General features: G+C 51.8%; 7 protein-coding genes across 7 annotated transcripts; 4 read left to right on the top strand and 3 right to left on the bottom strand.

Annotated features, from left to right (window-relative positions):
* Positions 1-1,182: 1,182 nt before the first annotated feature.
* On the top strand, positions 1,183-2,867 carry ALT_4677 (methionine aminopeptidase 2-2; the record flags this gene model as incomplete). The annotated part of the gene is made up of 6 exons (XM_033556790.2): positions 1,183-1,225; positions 1,290-1,445; positions 1,515-2,131; positions 2,190-2,453; positions 2,512-2,673; positions 2,724-2,867. The coding sequence occupies 6 exons, from the start codon at positions 1,183-1,185 to the stop codon at positions 2,865-2,867; spliced, it is 1,386 nt and encodes a 461-aa protein (XP_033412681.1).
* Positions 2,868-3,417: 550 nt separating this feature from the next.
* Positions 3,418-4,731, top strand: ALT_4678 (putative sulfate/molybdate transporter; the record flags this gene model as incomplete). Its single annotated transcript, XM_033556791.1, has 1 exon — positions 3,418-4,731. The coding sequence occupies one exon, from the start codon at positions 3,418-3,420 to the stop codon at positions 4,729-4,731; it is 1,314 nt and encodes a 437-aa protein (XP_033412682.1).
* Positions 4,732-4,825: 94 nt separating this feature from the next.
* ALT_4679 (uncharacterized protein) lies at positions 4,826-5,452 on the bottom strand (the record flags this gene model as incomplete). Its single annotated transcript, XM_033556792.1, has 1 exon — positions 4,826-5,452. The coding sequence occupies one exon, from the start codon at positions 5,450-5,452 to the stop codon at positions 4,826-4,828; it is 627 nt and encodes a 208-aa protein (XP_033412683.1).
* A 593-nt stretch (positions 5,453-6,045) lies between these two features.
* ALT_4680 (uncharacterized protein) lies at positions 6,046-7,999 on the bottom strand (the record flags this gene model as incomplete). Its single annotated transcript, XM_033556793.2, has 2 exons — positions 6,046-7,098; positions 7,148-7,999. The coding sequence occupies 2 exons, from the start codon at positions 7,997-7,999 to the stop codon at positions 6,046-6,048; spliced, it is 1,905 nt and encodes a 634-aa protein (XP_033412684.2).
* Positions 8,000-8,774: 775 nt separating this feature from the next.
* ALT_4681 (putative GPI anchored protein) lies at positions 8,775-10,852 on the bottom strand (the record flags this gene model as incomplete). The annotated part of the gene is made up of 6 exons (XM_033556794.1): positions 8,775-9,360; positions 9,410-9,474; positions 9,528-9,629; positions 9,678-9,939; positions 10,001-10,345; positions 10,395-10,852. The coding sequence occupies 6 exons, from the start codon at positions 10,850-10,852 to the stop codon at positions 8,775-8,777; spliced, it is 1,818 nt and encodes a 605-aa protein (XP_033412685.1).
* Positions 10,853-12,372: 1,520 nt separating this feature from the next.
* On the top strand, positions 12,373-14,933 carry ALT_4682 (serine/threonine-protein kinase; the record flags this gene model as incomplete). The annotated part of the gene is made up of 4 exons (XM_033556795.1): positions 12,373-12,779; positions 12,848-13,683; positions 13,739-14,329; positions 14,383-14,933. 4 exons carry the CDS (start codon positions 12,373-12,375, stop codon positions 14,931-14,933), a joined length of 2,385 nt encoding a protein of 794 aa, XP_033412686.1.
* Positions 14,934-15,855: 922 nt separating this feature from the next.
* On the top strand, positions 15,856-17,219 carry ALT_4683 (DUF3500 domain-containing protein; the record flags this gene model as incomplete). The annotated part of the gene is made up of 2 exons (XM_033556796.1): positions 15,856-16,075; positions 16,129-17,219. 2 exons carry the CDS (start codon positions 15,856-15,858, stop codon positions 17,217-17,219), a joined length of 1,311 nt encoding a protein of 436 aa, XP_033412687.1.
* Between the last annotated feature and the right edge of the window lie 154 nt (positions 17,220-17,373).

Here is a 17,373-nt window from a genome sequence, read left to right on the forward strand (position 1 = left end):
TCATCCGCAGCGGGTAGGTTCTTCCTCGAGGTCTGAATTGCAGCAGTTACCAGTGTTGTTTATTGCACATTGGTGGACTGAACGACCGTGCCATCGGGGCTTGCTCTCTTCATGCAAACTGCTGTGAATGTCAGGATTAGCGTGAGCCAGATCGCTCCATTATTCATAGAGTGAGCGAGGCCGGCGAGTGAAAGTACTTGTGAAGGCTGACGCTATTGGTCCATCGTGGTTCTCGTAAGTCACAGCGATCCCTGCCAGATTGTTGCGTGCAGACTGTGGCTACCTGAGTCGAGCTGGTTCCCCACATTACTATTTTCCTCCTGTCAGCTGGCAGTAGTAAATTGCACGGCCAATGAAAAGTGACAGGTCAATCCAAGCTGGATGATCCGGCGATGTCCGGACGAACTGTCCATCGAAGCGCTTCAGCAATGGGGGAGACGAGACGTCTAAAATCTCGGCCGGGGCGATTCCTCATAATTTGCTGGGTTGATTGTCGTATGAATCGGGCTCAAGATGCCTTGAAACAGCTTCGCAGACTATATTGTCCTTGCTTTTTTTCTTTGCTTTTTCCTTTTTCTTTTTTCTCGTGTCTGACAGAGGACGTTGTTTGGAGAGGACAGAAACAAAGGGCCTGCAAAAGAGTGGGGATGAGGAAGCAAACATTTGGCACCTTAGCCGTTCATCGAAGAGCCCATAGAGAGTAGTAATAATTGCGAGGATGATGGGATGGCCAGGGATCCTGACAAATCTCTTGCATCGATACTCAATTTACTGTCCGTCATAGCGTCTACCACGAGGGTGTATGACTAGAGGGTACTCGGACCTGTGAGGACTGGCAAGTGGTTGACCCAGAATGAGCAGGCACAGGCCGTTGTAGAGTCTCCACAGATGAAATCTCCTAGGTCGACAGTAGTGACAGAATAGGCAGATGATTGTGGTGGTGGCAGGCTAGCTGCAGAGTAAATAATCTTTGAAGCGTAGATGTAGGGAGGTACTCGGCATAAAATGTCTCCATCTGTATCCGAGAGCAAAAACACACAAACCTTACCATTTTAGGCAACGGATTGTCAGGCAACCATCAGCCACATTTTATCCCCGCTTTCTGCTCTTTCTGACAACTGACAACATTGTCGAGTTAGGTCGCCATCAGTTCATGTCAGCACTGCGATTCGGAACCACAGCATGGGATCAAAGACCCCTGAAGGACATTGGCAGGCTCCTCATGGTATGACTTTTACCCTCCCACAAACAACAACCGTCAGCAACTCTAATTTATCCTTCCCGGATAGCCTCCAGCTCCAATGAGCTCAAGCCAGCCAATCACGACCCTCAGACCTCTCGAAATGGCTCGGGATCAGCCGATTTGGATCGCGGAGTCATTGGTGATGATGATGACGACGAGGATGCCGAAGAAAATGGGGTGATGACCGAGACGCCCAATGTTGGTAAGCTCAATCAACCACTTCCCTGATCTCGGTCAGGTGAACCCCCCACTGACGGTGTATCCATAACAGAAAAGAAGAAGAAACGCAAGAAGTCCAGCAAGAAGAAGAAGAAGACCAAATCGGGAACCCTTTCGGCGACTGAGCTCAAGCAAACTAGCCCACCGCGTGTGCTGGTCTCGACTCTGTTCCCTTCAGAGTATCCAGTAGGAGAACTCGTGCCGTATGACTGTACGTCGCGCACGACCGATGAAGAGTCGCGCTACAACTCGCGTCTCTGGGACGACGACTTCCTCCCCGATTACCGCCAGGCTGCCGAAATCCACCGCCAGGTCCGCCAATATGCGCAGAAAGAGCTTATCAAGCCGGGAGCAACTCTCTTATCGATTGCCGAGGGTATCGAAGATGGTGTTCGTGCGCTTTCCGGCCACCAGGGACTTGAACCTGGAGACTTCTTCAAAGCCGGCATGGGCTTCCCCACCGGCTTATGCTTGAATCACATTGCCGCTCATTGGACCCCAAACCCACGTGAGAAAGACGTCGTCCTGGACAAGGGCGATGTCCTCAAGGTAGACTTTGGTGTGCATGTGAATGGTCGCATTGTTGATTCGGCATTTACCGTCGCTTTTGACGACAAGTACGATAATCTTCTTACTGCAGTGAGGGAGGCAACAAATACTGGTATCAAGGTATGTCTGTTCACGCAAAATCTTTGAGCTGAATGCTGTGATGCTGATGCACAGGTAGCATGCTGGTGTTGATGCAAGGATGAGTGATATTGGCGCCGCTATCCAGGAGGTGATGGAGAGCTACGAAGTCGAAATTGACGGAAAAGTCTTCCCGGTCAAGGCTATCCGGAACATCACTGGCCACGATATTCTCCGGTACCATATACACGGCGGGAAGCAGATCCCCTTTATCAAGAACAATAACCAGGACAAGATGGAAGAGGGAGAAGTATATGCCATTGAAACTTTTGGAAGTACTGGCAGAGGATTCCTCGACGATGATGTAGGGCACAAGAGAACTTTTCCCCTTCAGTACACCTATCTTATTAATGCTGCTGTAGGTTGGAGTCTACGGCTACGGGAGAAACGAGAACATGTCTGGTGCCAATCTGCGTCTTTCCTCGGCCAAGTCTCTCCTCAAAACCATCGACGCCAATTTTGGCAGCATCGTCTTTTCTCGCCGGTATCTCGAGCGTCTTGGGGTGAAGAACTATCTTCTTGGGGTAAGCTACTGAGAGAACGTTGTGTATACGTTATTGACTTTACTGCACAGATGAAGAATCTGGTCGACAACGGCATCGTTGAATGCTATTCGCCGCTTGTTGACGTGAAGGGATCCTACACGGCCCAGTTCGAGCATACGATTCTCCTCCACAGCGGTGGGAAGGAAGTCATCAGTCGTGGTGATGACTATTAACTTGAATACACATTCAACAATCTGGCTACCTAGTGGCCGTCCAGTCCTTACCTCGTTGTGTTTCTAGTTTTTGACTCTCATTACTCAAGATAACTCTGACAGTCGAAATGCCAAACCTATATTGTTCGACCAACTACTCCGTAGTGTAGCTTGAGAACCGATCTTATCAGTCTGTGGGACCCATCTGATAGTACTAATGCGTGACTCGGAGGTTATCCATGCCTCATTGATACCCCGCATTAGATTGGCCCTGACCTGAGGAACTAGCAACAAATCATGTATCTGCGCTGAGAAAATGGCTTCCAAGTATGCCATAACAATCGCATCATCATTACAAGATGCCTGGATCTCCTGATCGTGGATCGCCTAGCTTATCTTGCTTTGAATCTTGGAGAAGGTTCAGTCAACGTGGGGGCCACATGACTCCGCGTCATCCTTGTTTTCTTCACTTTTGTCCATGGTTCCTCCACTTATCAAATAGTCCCCCATATTTTCTTTCTCGACATCTCTCGACAAACATCGCTTGATCAGTTCAAGTGGATGATTCACTATGAGGATTGAAACTTTTCGCGAGATATCCTCGCACAACCTGCGAACCTTCCGAAATCACTATGTTTCCGAGATCTCCGGTTCGCTTGGCGATCTGGGAACCTTTCTTCCCATCGCCATCGCCCTGGCTGTCAATGGGACCGTCTCGCTGTCCAGTACGCTAATATTCTCCGGCATCTTTAACATCCTGACCGGTATGTTCTTTGGGATCCCACTGCCCGTGCAGCCTATGAAGGCTATTGCTGCGGTAGCCATTGCCCGATCCTTCAGCAACGGCACCATCGCTGCTGCCGGGGTTTTTGTAGGTGCATGCATCCTGTTCTTCAGTGTGACCGGTCTCCTTCACTGGTTTGCCAATGTGATCCCCATCCCGGTCATCAAGGGGATCCAGGTCGGCGCGGGGTTGTCCTTGGTCATCGCCGCGGCGGGGAAGACTCTCGCACCGCTGGGGTGGTTCCAGCCTTCGTGGGCGGATAATCGTCTGTGGGCCATCGCAGCGTTTGTCTTTCTGCTATTCACAAACGTCTATCGCAATGTGCCGTATGCGCTGATCGTGTTCACCCTGGGATTGGCGTTTGCGCTTGTGCAGTCGGCTTTGGCGGCGAATCTGCCGTCGCTGGAGATCTGGCGTCCGTTCGTGGTGATTCCCGGGATGTCGGAGTGGAAAATTGGCGCGCTGGATGCGGGGGTCGGGCAGATCCCGCTGACCACGCTCAACTCGATTGTGGCGGTCGTGCATCTGGCGGGCGATCTGTTGCCACAGGTGAAGACGCCGTCCATCACGGCCATCGGGTTGAGTGTGGCTGGGATGAATCTCGTTGGGTGCTGGTTCGGGGCGATGCCGGTCTGCCATGGCTCTGGTGGGTTAGCGGCGCAGTACCGATTTGGGGCCCGTTCTGGCTCGAGTGTCATCTTCCTAGGGCTGTTGAAACTGGTGATTGGCGTTTTCTTTGGGGAGACTCTGGTCGGGCTGCTGAAGCGGTTTCCTTCCGCGCTGCTCGGTGTGATGGTCATCGCTGCCGGTCTGGAGCTGGTTAGCGTCGGCGAAAGTCTCAACACCACTGGCGCCAGGGATATCGCCGGGTTTGGGCAAGGACTAATAGGCGATAGCGAGCATGAAATCGGGCCCATGCTCAGTGATATCGAGCGGAAGAGGCGGTGGACCGTCATGATGGTTACCGTGGGTTTGTTAGTGGGATTTAAGAATGATGCCATCGGCTTCGTGGCGGGCATGCTTTGCCACTGGGTGTTTCAGCTGCCGTGGGCGTTTGAGAGAGCACGAGCGAGATGGACCGAGGGAAGAATCAGGGTATAGCCTCTATCAACAGATACATTGCTACGAGTTACGACGACTTTGCTCACGACTTGCACGACGTCCATTCTGTACATCTATTCAACATATATGACAACTACAACAAATCCGACATTTTCACATCCGTCTCTCTCTTCAACCTCGTCCCCTGATCCGTCTCAAACTCCCGACTAGCCTTCTGCTCAGCCGAATACCCACTCTGCCCACGTCCCCGGCCTCGGTACCGGTATCGCGGCACCCCATCGGCATCGTAATCGGCACGCTGCTCCTCATACGCCCCTGTGTACGCATTGTAAGTCCTAGCACCAGGTAAAGGGGTCCCGATATCGTACGACGATCTCCCCACCGACGAACTCCACCACTCATCGCCGCGGCTCCTCTCATCGCGCTCATTCTCGGTCCCTCCCGTCGGAATCCCATACTGCGTCCCCGCGTCGTAGGTCGTCGCCCCCGTCTCCTCGTCCAGGTCTGTTATCCGCCTAACCCCGCCGGGGAGCGTCTCCGACCCAGACGCCAGCATCTGCTGCTCCTGCCCGGTGCGGTCGTAGCGGCGCTCCTCGACGACGGCCGGCTGGCCGAGGTCTTGGTGCGCGGTGCGGACCACCGTGTTCCCGTCGGGATCGGTATGCGAGGTGGTCGTGTACCGGTGGCCGGTGGTGGTGTTGCCGTTGGTGGTGTTGGTGGAGGAGCTGTAGTAGTAGGAGCTGGTGTAGGAGTCGGTCATTTTGTTTTCTTTCCTTTCTTCTTTTTTTACAGTTTAATGCCAAGCTATGTTATATGCAACCTATGTGTATAAATCTGCACGATATTTACAGCATGTATGTATTGCAAAAAAGGTGCGTGCAGTCGTTGTTTATATACTTCCCGTGGCGAGGAGAAGCCGCTTGACATCATCGCATCATAACAATGGCGAATCTCCGCCTCCACATTCGGTACCATGCTTTGCTCATGCGGAGTCTAGAATTCTAGGTCAATAGCCACGATAACCAGAACTAGAGACCATGGTTGTAGTTAAGGCCATACTATTAACTAGTGTCGATTATATAACTATTTAGCTTCTATTCCCTGAGTTGCTTCACGGAGTCGGGGCTCTGGACGCGTCTTATGTCAGATAAAGATTGTTAAAGAACAAGTACATTCGTCGTAGCGATCTATATTTTAGACACAGTCTCCATGAGATGACAAAAAAATCTATTCAGATACAACTTTTAATGTATATCGGGATATCAAGGTACAGTCGCTAAAGAACTCCACAATCAAGCATCAAGCACAAGGACGGAAACGCTAAAGGTCAGACGATACCGAGGGCTGGCAACCTTAAGCCAGTCCCAATCCTTTCCTGGCTAGCATATGCTGACGAGAAGAGGATAGAACTAACCGGCCAAGGAGTACTCCTGCCCACGAAGTGAGCGAGGTAGATGATTGCCAGAAGGCCAAGAACGCCAGGGCGGTGTTGCGAACAACCGCACCAGCATATTCGGCAACAGTGGAATTTTGGACCACCTCTGCTCGGCTTCCAGGTAGAGTCCACGTCCAACTGTCGAACCAGAAGTTTTCTTTGCCCTTTGCCTGCTTGTTTGCCTGGGTGCTTTGGTCCTTGACCAGCTTTCCAACGTTCTGGGACGTCGTTTTGTATCTGAACGGCCGGAGTACACCAGAAGACTCGCGGAGTAGACCCGGAGTGAATTGAACAGCATGGACAGCACCATCTTGCCGGCCACGGAATCCAGCAGTCGCCGTTTGGGCGTTCTGGGTTACCAGTGGACCAGACACCGCCGAAGTGTGGCCGTCTGTACGCCAAGGTCGTGCCAACTTGGGCGACTGACAGACTTGTACATGCGTGTGCGCGGTGTTTTGCCGTCCGGCAGAATTCTGGGCCGAACGTTCTGAACGTTGTACATTCACTGGAGATTTCGGTGAAATAACTTGTCCACCAGAATTTTGAACGATACGCCCCATGACTTGGGCATTTGGTGCGGGCGTCCACGAAACGGCCGTGTTTGCACGTCCAGCCGAACTGTGAGCGGAGCGCTCCGAGGGTCGGAAATTCGTCGAAGCCGTTGGCGAGATCACGGTGTTTACACGTCCAGCGGAATCGTGAACAGTACGTTGCACACGTTGTACATTCGCCTTTACCGTTGGCGAAATCGCAGTGCTTGGTTGAACAGATGCAGGTACCGCTTTGACCGCACGACTCCTGTCCAAAGTTGTGGGTGGTAGAGTCGGCAGGGTATTGGGGCCGAGGCGCTTGGTTACAATAACGTTCTGGCCGGTGTTTCTGACGTCCAGTCGGACCTTGGTAGATTGGGCTAGCGCTGCCACGGCAGAGTTGTTCAGAACACGAGAAGCAGACTTGTCGAGGCAATTGCACTGTAGACCATTAGCATGATATAATCTGGGCCAACGATGCAGGACTTACCCGCTTATGTTGTTTTCGATGTTTCTCGCAGGCCCCATGTTTCCGAACTTTGATGTAGTTTTCTTTCTGAGCTTGGGACCGTGGTTTCTGTTTTTTCGGCAGATTGGTGGTCGTGTTCATATTCAAATCAAGCACCAACTCAACTCCACCGTTGGCCGGGCTTGGTCTTGAAGAGGGTGGGGTAGATGACTTGGCGGAGGGTTCAGAGGCTGATGTGCTGGACGGGCTTCCACGAGACTGCGGCTCAGATGCGCTTCCTGCAGCAGAGTCGGGCCAGCATGGAGAGGAAAAGCTGCCGCATGACTCTGAAGACAGATTGAAATCAGCCGTTGCAGCGTCTTGCAAGCGCTGCAGGTGCAAAGCAATGGAAGCTTCGAGACGCTTTTCCTTTTTCGAGAAGCAGCGCGGGTCAGCAGCTGCCTGAGATTCGATCAGTTGTCGGTAGGTCGAAGGTGAGTAGAAGGTTTCTTCAATATTTGAGGCGTCGAATGATGACCATGTCGCATCAAATGTCGACGCAGAGCACTCCACTTCGGGAAATGATGGTAGTGGAGGAACATTCTCGGGGAAGCCAGCCATGTCCAATGGCATTTCTGCACTCCCTATTAAAGGGTCCTCGAAGGCGACGAGGTCGGAGAAGGCTGACTGAGGCCATTGAGCGGCTTCCGAGTCCCAGTTCAGCGCGTCTGCATCACTGTAGACCAACTCCAAGTCTTTTGGAGAAATCGAGTCCAGCGAGGGTGGATTGCTCTCCAGATACCCTGATGCAAACTCGAATGAGTTGTCAAAGTCAACCCACTGCTCAGCGCGAGCAGGGGTCTCCATGTGATACAGCGATTGGTTGGCAGACATTGCTTCGAGTGCACTAAAAATGACGCTGAATGATAAAGATAATGCTGAATGACAATAAAGATTGATTAATATTAGAGATGAAGCCGTCCGTCTTCGAGATGAGATCTCGGCTATTTACGGTCTTGCGAGAGTGAAGGAATGTACTTTTCGAGGATTTAGCTCGCCAAAAGGCAGAAGGTCGTGCAACCTAGGTGAACAGTCGTGTGCTCTGATTAAGGAGGAGGAGAGGATGCGAAGAACGAAGGATGAAGAGAAAGAGATGCCTGAAGATGAAGGAAGGGTGTTCAACTCGAGCCAGATACGAGGAAACTGACTACCTTATTACCCTTCACAGCCTCAGTCACCAACTTAAGGCACCCGCCTTTCCTCTTTTAGGTCCCCGCCTGTTGCGCCCCCTAAACCGCTTTGGGACCCCGACGGCCTCCCCCACCTTCTTGTTTGTAGCATCTGATTGGCTGATCGATAAATCTCATGCAGCTCCCGAAGTTTCATGTGACTCATACTCCGTAGTCTAAGTAACCTGAGACCGAGATGCCTATCTAAAGAGTAGCATCACTGGTTCAGTGTGGGCTGGTGTGAAGCACATGCATATGTAGGGTAATGGGATATTACCGGGCTGATCTCTATGACGCTCGTTATGACTACTCTGACTCTACGATCTCGCCAAACAGTGTTAGTGGCAACGTCGCAAAAACTGCCGAGAAATATATACTAATGTTGAGGCTACAACATATAATGAGTATCCCAGACTATACATTCTTCCAATTTTTCAACACTACGAGACGCACAAACTCGCAATTACTGTTAATAACACCAAACCGCGGTTGATCCCCACAAAAGCAGCCCGGCTTTTCTTCGCCTCAGCTGTCGCAACCTTACCTACAGCAGACGATGCCGGAGTAGGAGTATGAGTCGGAGTAGGAGAACTGTATTCGCCGCTCTCCGAGTCAAACTGCAAGCACGCCGTCGGCAGGGGATATGAAGTTGAAGCCAATACGGTTTGCACAGCAGCTGTTTCGGTGAAGACGCGGGGGACGTCAACCTCGAAATTCGCCAGGGCTCCCAGATTGATGTCCACGGTGGGAACAATATTCGTAAAGTTCCCAAAAATATTGTCCAGCATTGATGTAAGCTTACCATCGCCATTTGAGACGGCTTCGCACTTCTCGTTGACGTTACTGAGCTGTGTCACATTGACAGAAACTTTGGGTAGTTCGAGAAAGGCGCCGACTCCTCCCTGGACACTTCCTACTGCCGTGTTGATGCCGAGGAGGACCTGAGGTTTGAAGCCGATACTGGCTATAAGGGAAACCAGAGCGGCTTTTGCTTGAAATGGCAAGGCATGGACGGTTGTTTTGTCACTAAACAGCGGTTAGTTGAAGGATTGGTGAAATCGCGAGGTTAGCTTACAAGCCTGTGATTGAGGAGTTTGAGATCTCGTCCATATTCAGCTCCACTTTGGAATTTGCAGGGACCTGTGCACAAGTCAGTGTAAGGAAGAAAGGATGGAATGTGGAGGGGAACTAACGGAGAGGTTGAAGCCATATGAGAAGCCAATGTTCTGGGCAAGGCTCAAACTCATGTCAAACTCCGCCACTATCATCGGGCCAAAAACGAGGACTCCGGGAATCTACTACACATCAGTGACCGGCTCTTGCAGTCTTCTGAGCGAACATACCTCGAAAGGAATGAGGGGAATAGCAGGAAGCTGAGCCGTAACGGAGACCAGATCCTGACTCGCAGAAAGATCGAACTCAAGTTCGACCTGCGCAAAGAGCCCGTTTGCAATTACTTCAATGCTGCCATGGTCAAAGAAAGCGATGGTGTTGTTGACGGCATCCATGAACCCATCAACTTCAGAAATCTCGAAAGAGCCTTTGTTTAAGATGACGTTGCCTTCCAGGGAGCAATTCTTGCAAGTCACTGTGAGTCCTGACGGTCTGAAAAATGAGCTTTTCTTCTCGGCTTGGATCCGGATGAACTGCGGTTGAATGCACTTACAGAAGCGTGTCCGCCGCAGGAATGTCAGGGGGAAATATCTTTTGGTCCACATAATGCTCATTGAGTTCCTTCTTCGACGTTGAGGCGAGCCCCGACGTTGCGCTAGGCGCAGGAAATGTGACCGTCGGAGTCTGAGCAGACCCTCCCATTGTTTTTGTTGTTTCCGGTGGTTCAGGCTGCGACTGCTGCTGTCTCTTCATAAACGTGTTCGAACGTCTCCGGACTTCGGATGGATGTCTGCGTGAAAAAGAGACTCGAGTTGTGTGAAATGCGTCTTGCCAGCCACAGTCGGATTTCCCTAGTGACAGCACGTTGCGAGTCGAGTCAATTGCGGCCTTGGTGACTCTATACACCATTAATGATGCTCCCTTATGTAGATATTCGAGGTACCGACCGGTATGTTGACCTTGCTCCATCAGGATTACACCCAATATGTGAGGTGACTAGGATGAACCCATCTATCTGCTCGAGTTCTCGATGGACTGAGCGGACTTGCTCAATTGACTCAAAAGATATGTCTATTTGCGATTCCTTGCAGGTCACACCTTGGACGGAGTCATCCAACTCCTCTAAAGCCAGAATGGGTGACTGCGACTTGACGTCTAAGGTGGCCACAAAGACCGATTCGGGATCTTGATCACCATGGAGGAAGTCAAAACTTGCTTCCCTTCTGAGAAGATTGGATGCAAACTCTGCTCTGGATTGAAGTTTTGAACGAGAAACCGCAGCAGAGAGACGTCTTGCCTTGGGGAAGTTGAACGGCTGAGTCTCTCTGGAGAGTGATCTCACTCTGGCAGCGCTGACATCGCTCAGAACAGTGAGAGCAAAGATAAAGAAAACCAGTACACCCATGATTGATGAAGTAGAATGACTTGTAAGAACCGAAGAATTTCGCTTCAATAGCATCCCCGTCCCCATTTATAATGTTACACTACTTCTTCTAACTAGCCCAGCCAAGACATGATGCATCGACCAGGCCAAACAGACCTGGCCCGTTCAAACAGAAAAACCAACAGCAAAAAGGGCAGCATAAGGCTCACAGCCCTCTTGCTAAGCTCACTAGCAATCTCCGCATGGTTCGTGAAGACAGGGACCTTTCCTGCTTTAGTATGGTCTCTTGAAGCCGGTGCTGCAAGGTGCTGTGCCGCACGGCTGAAACGTGCTAAGTGTAGTCGAGACCGCCCATCTCAAGGGTTTTAGTATGGTACAGCCTCCACATCTGTGTCTTACTATCCAGGCTGACTGATATATTAGGATGTTCTCAATATATCAGCCAATCTGAAATATAGCACGGACCCGATATAAGCCCGATGATCCCTTAGCCTTGTTGGATCGAGTCATCCAGTAAGGTTCGGAAAATTCCGCCAGAACTGCTTAAGTTGATTAGACAGTTCAAGACACAAACGCGGGCAACCATCTTGGCTCAGCAACTGGAGAATCAAGGATCCATCATTCAAGAGAATCAGTCATCAGAATGCCTTCGTAGTTCTCACTGTGTAGACTCTAGTATGACGACCAGGATGAATCTTGGTTAAGATAGGGCAACCATGGATTGATCGGCTGGGTTGACGCAGATATATCGAGTGACGGTTTGTATCTGGGATTATGCTCAGACAGACCAGGGAGATTTGCCATTTAACCAGGCTCCCTTGACAGGCAGGAAATGATGGGAATGTAGGCAAGAATGGAGGCTAAGCATAAATGACAGGAGAAACTGTTATATGAGTTCGCGCTGCTGTCACTGTAAAACACCCAGCGAATAACAGGGCATCAGATTGATTTGTTTGATCTCTTGAATGTCTTGGAGTTAGGTACTAATGTACTCCCCGGATCTTTATATGAGGGATCAGATCCCCCGCGGGAACAGCTCACGATTTGTCCTTAGATGTATGATTTAAGTCTATGACGCTTCTTCATATTCTGTCCTTCCTTTCCCCTCATTTCCAGTCTATTTCTCTTCTTGACTGCCTTCTATTTCAACTGGCAGACCGAATTTTCCACGCCATAATCCCTCATATCCATCACTATTCGAGGGTATCCTCCCTCGCTTCCTCTACTTTAACCGGTCAACACAGGAGGAACTCTCAAAAATAATAGGAACCTCCCGCCGCTCGGTTTGTCTCCGCTCCACTTTCACCCTGAACTCCTGGTTCGGTGGCCTCGTGGGGGACTATCACTTTCGGTTGCTATTATTATTACTTTTATTGACGTCTCCATAATTCTAGACGAGATTTTAGTCGGTTCCAGACCAAAAGGGGAGCAAAATTAGCTGGGGTGGGCAAAAAAAGCTGGAAAGTCAGCAGGACGGACCGTTGGGACCGCCCGGAGAAATCCATCACGTCACGTTGTCCTGTCCGTCCTCCCGACCAGCAATGGCAGCTGCCTTTGACGACGAGGACCTTTCTGTCTCTCTCCCTTCCTACAACTCCGATCGCCAGCGTGAATGTCCCATTGGGGCCGGTCCTCCCCCCAACGCCTCGAATTATCCTGCCATGGCAATGCCTCCGCCCACACGCCCGACCGGGATCGCCGCCGACCCCTCCATGCAGTCCCCGGCGACCATGAGGGACATGCAGCGGCTCGATCAGTACCAGACAGTTAAGATTCTGGGCGAAGGCTCGTTCGGAAAGGTGAAGCTGGCGATTCATCAACCTAGCGGCCGTCAGGTCGCTCTGAAGATCATCTCTCGTCGCAAATTGCTGTCCAGAGACATGGTTGGTCGTGTGGAGCGGGAGATTCAATATCTGCAATTGCTACGGCATCCTCATATTATCAAACTGTATGCTCACGTCTCAGTCTTCTCTGTGTTAACGGACAGAATTAAACTAATTCTTTTCAACTTTGCAGGTACACCGTCATTGCTACCAAAACCGACATCATCATGGTCCTCGAGTATGCTGAACGAGAGTTGTTCGATTACTTGGTCAAAAGAGGCAGATGCAACGATGCAGAAGCCCGAAAATTCTTTCAGCAGATCATTTGTGCTGTTGAATACTGCCACCGCCACAAAATCGTGCATCGGGATTTGAAGCCGGAGAACCTGCTTATTGACAAGGATAAGAATGTCAAGATTGCGGATTTTGGGCTGAGCAACATCATGACAGATGGGAACTTCCTCAAGACCAGCTGCGGCAGTCCTAACTATGCTGCTCCCGAGGTTATCTCCGGAAAGCTCTATGCTGGACCCGAGGTCGACGTATGGAGCTGCGGTGTGATTCTTTATGTTTTGCTGGTGGGACGGCTCCCATTTGACGACGACTATATTCCGGCACTGTTCAAGAAGATTGCCGCGGGCAACTTCCACATGCCCCCTTATATCTCGTCTGGAGCGGCTCGCCTGATCAGATCGATGCTCCAAGTCCACCCTGTTCACCGAATTACCATCCCCGAGATCCGCCAGGACCCTTGGTTTCTACAAGACCTACCCAAATATCTTCAACCCCCTCCGGAAGAATTCATTGCTACTGGGGTGGATCCGAACAAGGCTATCGACCCTAAGAAGATTGCCCCGGGAAAACCCCTCTCGGTGCAGCACAAGATCCACCAGATCGCCATCTCCAAGTTGGAACGGAGCATGGGATATGCGCGGGAGGATATCGAAGACGCACTCAAGAGCTCCGAGCCCAGTGCCATCAAGGATGCTTTCTTCATAATCGTGGAAAACGAAATGATGCAGACCAATTGTGAGTGACGACTCAAGCACAGCCCCTGAGGGCAGTATCGAGCTAACAGCCGCAGCTCCCACAGAGGACAACCTGATGGGTGGTCCTGTCGCACCTTCACCTCCCCCGAATCGAACTCCTTTGACTGCACCTGCAGTTGGCCGGCCCGCTGCACCCCGTCCTCAAGGATCCCCTCATTATGATTCACATCGCCAGCCCTCACAAGTACCACAACAGGTTGAATCGGATGATTTTGAAAGTTCTCGAATCAGCCACGTTCGCATTCTGCCGACCAGCTTGCCCTATGTGCATGACCAACTAATGGAACAACGGGAGCGGGAGCGGGAGCAACGGGCGCGTGACGCGGACCGATTACGAGAAGAACGCGCTCAGACCAGTCTCGACGACGATCTTTCCGGCGCACGTTCCCCGGAGGAGCAGGAAGCAACCGCTAGGGCTTTAAAACCGCACTCCCGTAGCATCATAGACTTGAACAAACTGCGCCTGGAACCCCCAGAGGCTCGGAGTGCACCCCAGCAGCCCAAGAAAACCCGCAAATGGCAGTTTGGTATTCGGTCTCGCAATCAACCCTACGAGGCTATGCTCTATCTATATAAAGCCATTGCAGCACAGGGCGGCGTGTGGGAGATCCAGCCCTCCGAAACAGGTTCGTTCTATTCCAAGTTACTGACTCACAGTCTTCGACTAATCAGTTTACAGAAGGCACAACACCCATTGGGGTTGAGCGGCGACCAGGAGAAAGACCTTTGCAAGGGAAATATCCAGATCTTCCGGCCGACTACTACATCCCGAAGGACTCCTGGTTCATCCGGGCGCGTCTATTGAAGCAAGGCGTCACGGCACCGGGTCGCTCAGCTAGTGTGCAGAGCAGCAAGAGTGACTTGGAAGAGCTTCGCCGTCGATTCAACATCTCCGGCTTGTCGCACTCGGCCGAAGAGAAGAACCCATTTGCCATGATGGAGAATGCGACCAACTCCGGCCCATCCTCCGCAACGCAGTCACACATGCCTGGACGAATCTCGCATGGGGTGTGGGTGTTTGTGGATATCCAGCTGTACCAGCTGGAGGAAAACAACTACATGGTCGACTTCAAGTGTGACGGATACCAGAACGTGATCCGCGCGGAGGGCGAGACCGACTGGCATCCCATCAGCAAACGGTACTTCAACAAGGAGAAGGAGATCACCAGCCCCTATCCTTTCCTCGACGTGGCGTCGGACTTGGTCGCTCAACTGGCTGTCGCCAGCTAATTGCATTTTCTTGTTGCATCGTCTTGTGTTTCGGCGGCAGGCGTATAATGGAGTTCTTGCTGTGATTTGGTGCATGGCGCAGACTGGCGTCTTATGATCTACGGCCTTTCTTCCTGTATCTTATTCTAATATTATGGGCATATGCGGAAAACGCACCTTGTTTGGGCACTGACAGTCAAACGGCTATTCTAGATCCAGGGCTGTAATGATATTTCAAGAAGAATTATTCTGTTTTCCCACGTGATGGCAATTAGAATGCACTGCATGTAGAATTTTTTCCCCATCAACCTTCACAATACTAAGTTCTATCTCCATTAACGTCCGCATTGTCCAGGTCACCCTCCACAATCGACTCGATATCCATATCAGATCATACCTGACACACACCACGGAACAAAACGAGGGCAAAACTGCCGCATCTCCTAGGCACAGACGCACCGAATCACCCAACCGACCGACAGCGGAACCTCAGATCACCGAAACGATCTTTCACCCATCAGATGCCGATAATAAGATTATCGCGATCCGGCGATGACGCCAGGAAAGTATTCCCCCTCGCGAGATGCGTGCGTGGGGGAATGCGGAGATGGAGATGGAGGGCGGGGATAATTTCCCAGGTAGGGAAGTCACTCGAAGAATCGGATTGCTTATGGAGTGAACTGACGGCCTGATAAGACACTGTCTGGATTTTGGAGGTGAGGGACTGGGCTTACTGGCAGGGCGGAAAAGCAGTTTGCCGCTCTCCACTGTGGGAGTGGACTGTGGGGGGAGAGTGGGTGTGGAGAAATACGTTGCAGCGCAAGGACGCAACAGCGACACGGGGAGAAAAGCCGACAATCAGGCCAGAGGATGTTTAGTAAATAAAGTCGTTGGCTGCTGGCTGATTTCGGATAGTTATGTTTGTTCAAACCTGTCCACCACCATGTCGTCCGAACAGCTGGCTCAAGCGCAGAAGCCTACGGGCGAATATCGCCAGTATCTCCCGGATCTCGGTCTGAAGCGCTTCCAGGTGATGCGCAGCCAGGATGCGCATGAGTACGCACATGATTTCAAGACACTGCGCCATCCGCCGTGGCTGCATGCGCTTTATGTGCATTGGTTGGATTTGCTGCAGGAGCCTTTTAAGGGTGTTACAACTGATGGTACGCCCGATCCTTCTGAATCTGAGGCTGTAAGGCTGTAGCTGACGTCTCAGGAAACGTGCGCCCTGGTCTGTTCACATTACAAGACGAAGGCGTCCCCATCGCGGACATTGTCACCGCAACCGAGTCGCTGCTCTCGATCCTTGACGACAACCAGCGCCAGTCCCTCAGCTACCACGTCGACTCGCCCGAATGGCGCACATGGTCCAACCCGGAATTCCTCCTTAGCCACAAGGGCCTACGACTCGACGAAGTAACCCCCTCCATCCGCGACGCTGTCATGCACATCCTCGAGACGACGCTCTCCCCCGAAGGCTACGACAAGGCCGTCAAAGCCATGCGCATCAACCACTTCCTCGGCGAGCTAGTCGACTCCCCCCGCGTCATGAACGAGTTCTCCTACAACTTCGTCCTCTTCGGCCGCCCCTCCCCCGACAGACCCTGGGGCTGGTCCTTCTACGGCCACCACCTCTGCCTCAACATCTTCCTGTACAAGTCCCAGATCGTCGCCTCCCCTTGGTTCACCGGCGCCGAGCCCAACGAGATCGACAGCGGGCCCTACGCGGGCACCCGCATCATGCAAGTCGAGGAGCAGCTCGGCCTGCAGCTCATGCAGTCTCTCTCTCCCGAGCTACAATCTCAGGCCCGCATCTTCACCCAGATGCACGATCCCGCTATGCCCCCGGGCCGCTGGAACAAGGATGACCAGCGCCACCTCTGCGGCGCATACCGCGACAACCGCGTCGTCCCCTACGAGGGCATCCGCGCCCCCTCCCTCACCGAATCCCAGAAAAAGCTGCTTTATGGCATCCTGGAGCAGTACCTCCTCTACCTGCCCGCGCGGGCGCGGCAGCTGAAACTCGCCCAGGTGCGCCAGTATGAAAACGAGACATACTTCTGCTGGATTGGCGGGTTCGGCGACGAGGATCCCTTCTACTATCGTATCCAGAGCCCGGTTATTCTCGTCGAGTTTGACCACCACTCTGGTGTGTTTTTGGGCAATGAGGAGCCGAAGAAATTCCATATCCATACGCTGTTGAGGACGCCGAATGGGGGCGATTACGGGATGGCGCTGCGGCCGTTGATTCCGGCTGTGGAGGGAATTAATGGGAAGGAGATTACGTGGGAGAAATCTGCGTTATAGTTATAGCCTGTGGTGTCCTGTCTATACTAACGGCGTAGAAGATGGCCGGTTCACAACTATACTTGCATAGAGTGGATTGTATATCTTGAAAAGATCAATATACTACTAGACTCTGAAGTCATTAGAGGGAGTGATTTGTATGCCCTCCAGGTTA

Source organism: Aspergillus lentulus (assembly GCF_001445615.1).
Source record: "Aspergillus lentulus DNA, contig: Alt08, strain: IFM 54703, whole genome shotgun sequence".
Lineage (NCBI taxonomy): Eukaryota > Fungi > Ascomycota > Eurotiomycetes > Eurotiales > Aspergillaceae > Aspergillus > Aspergillus lentulus.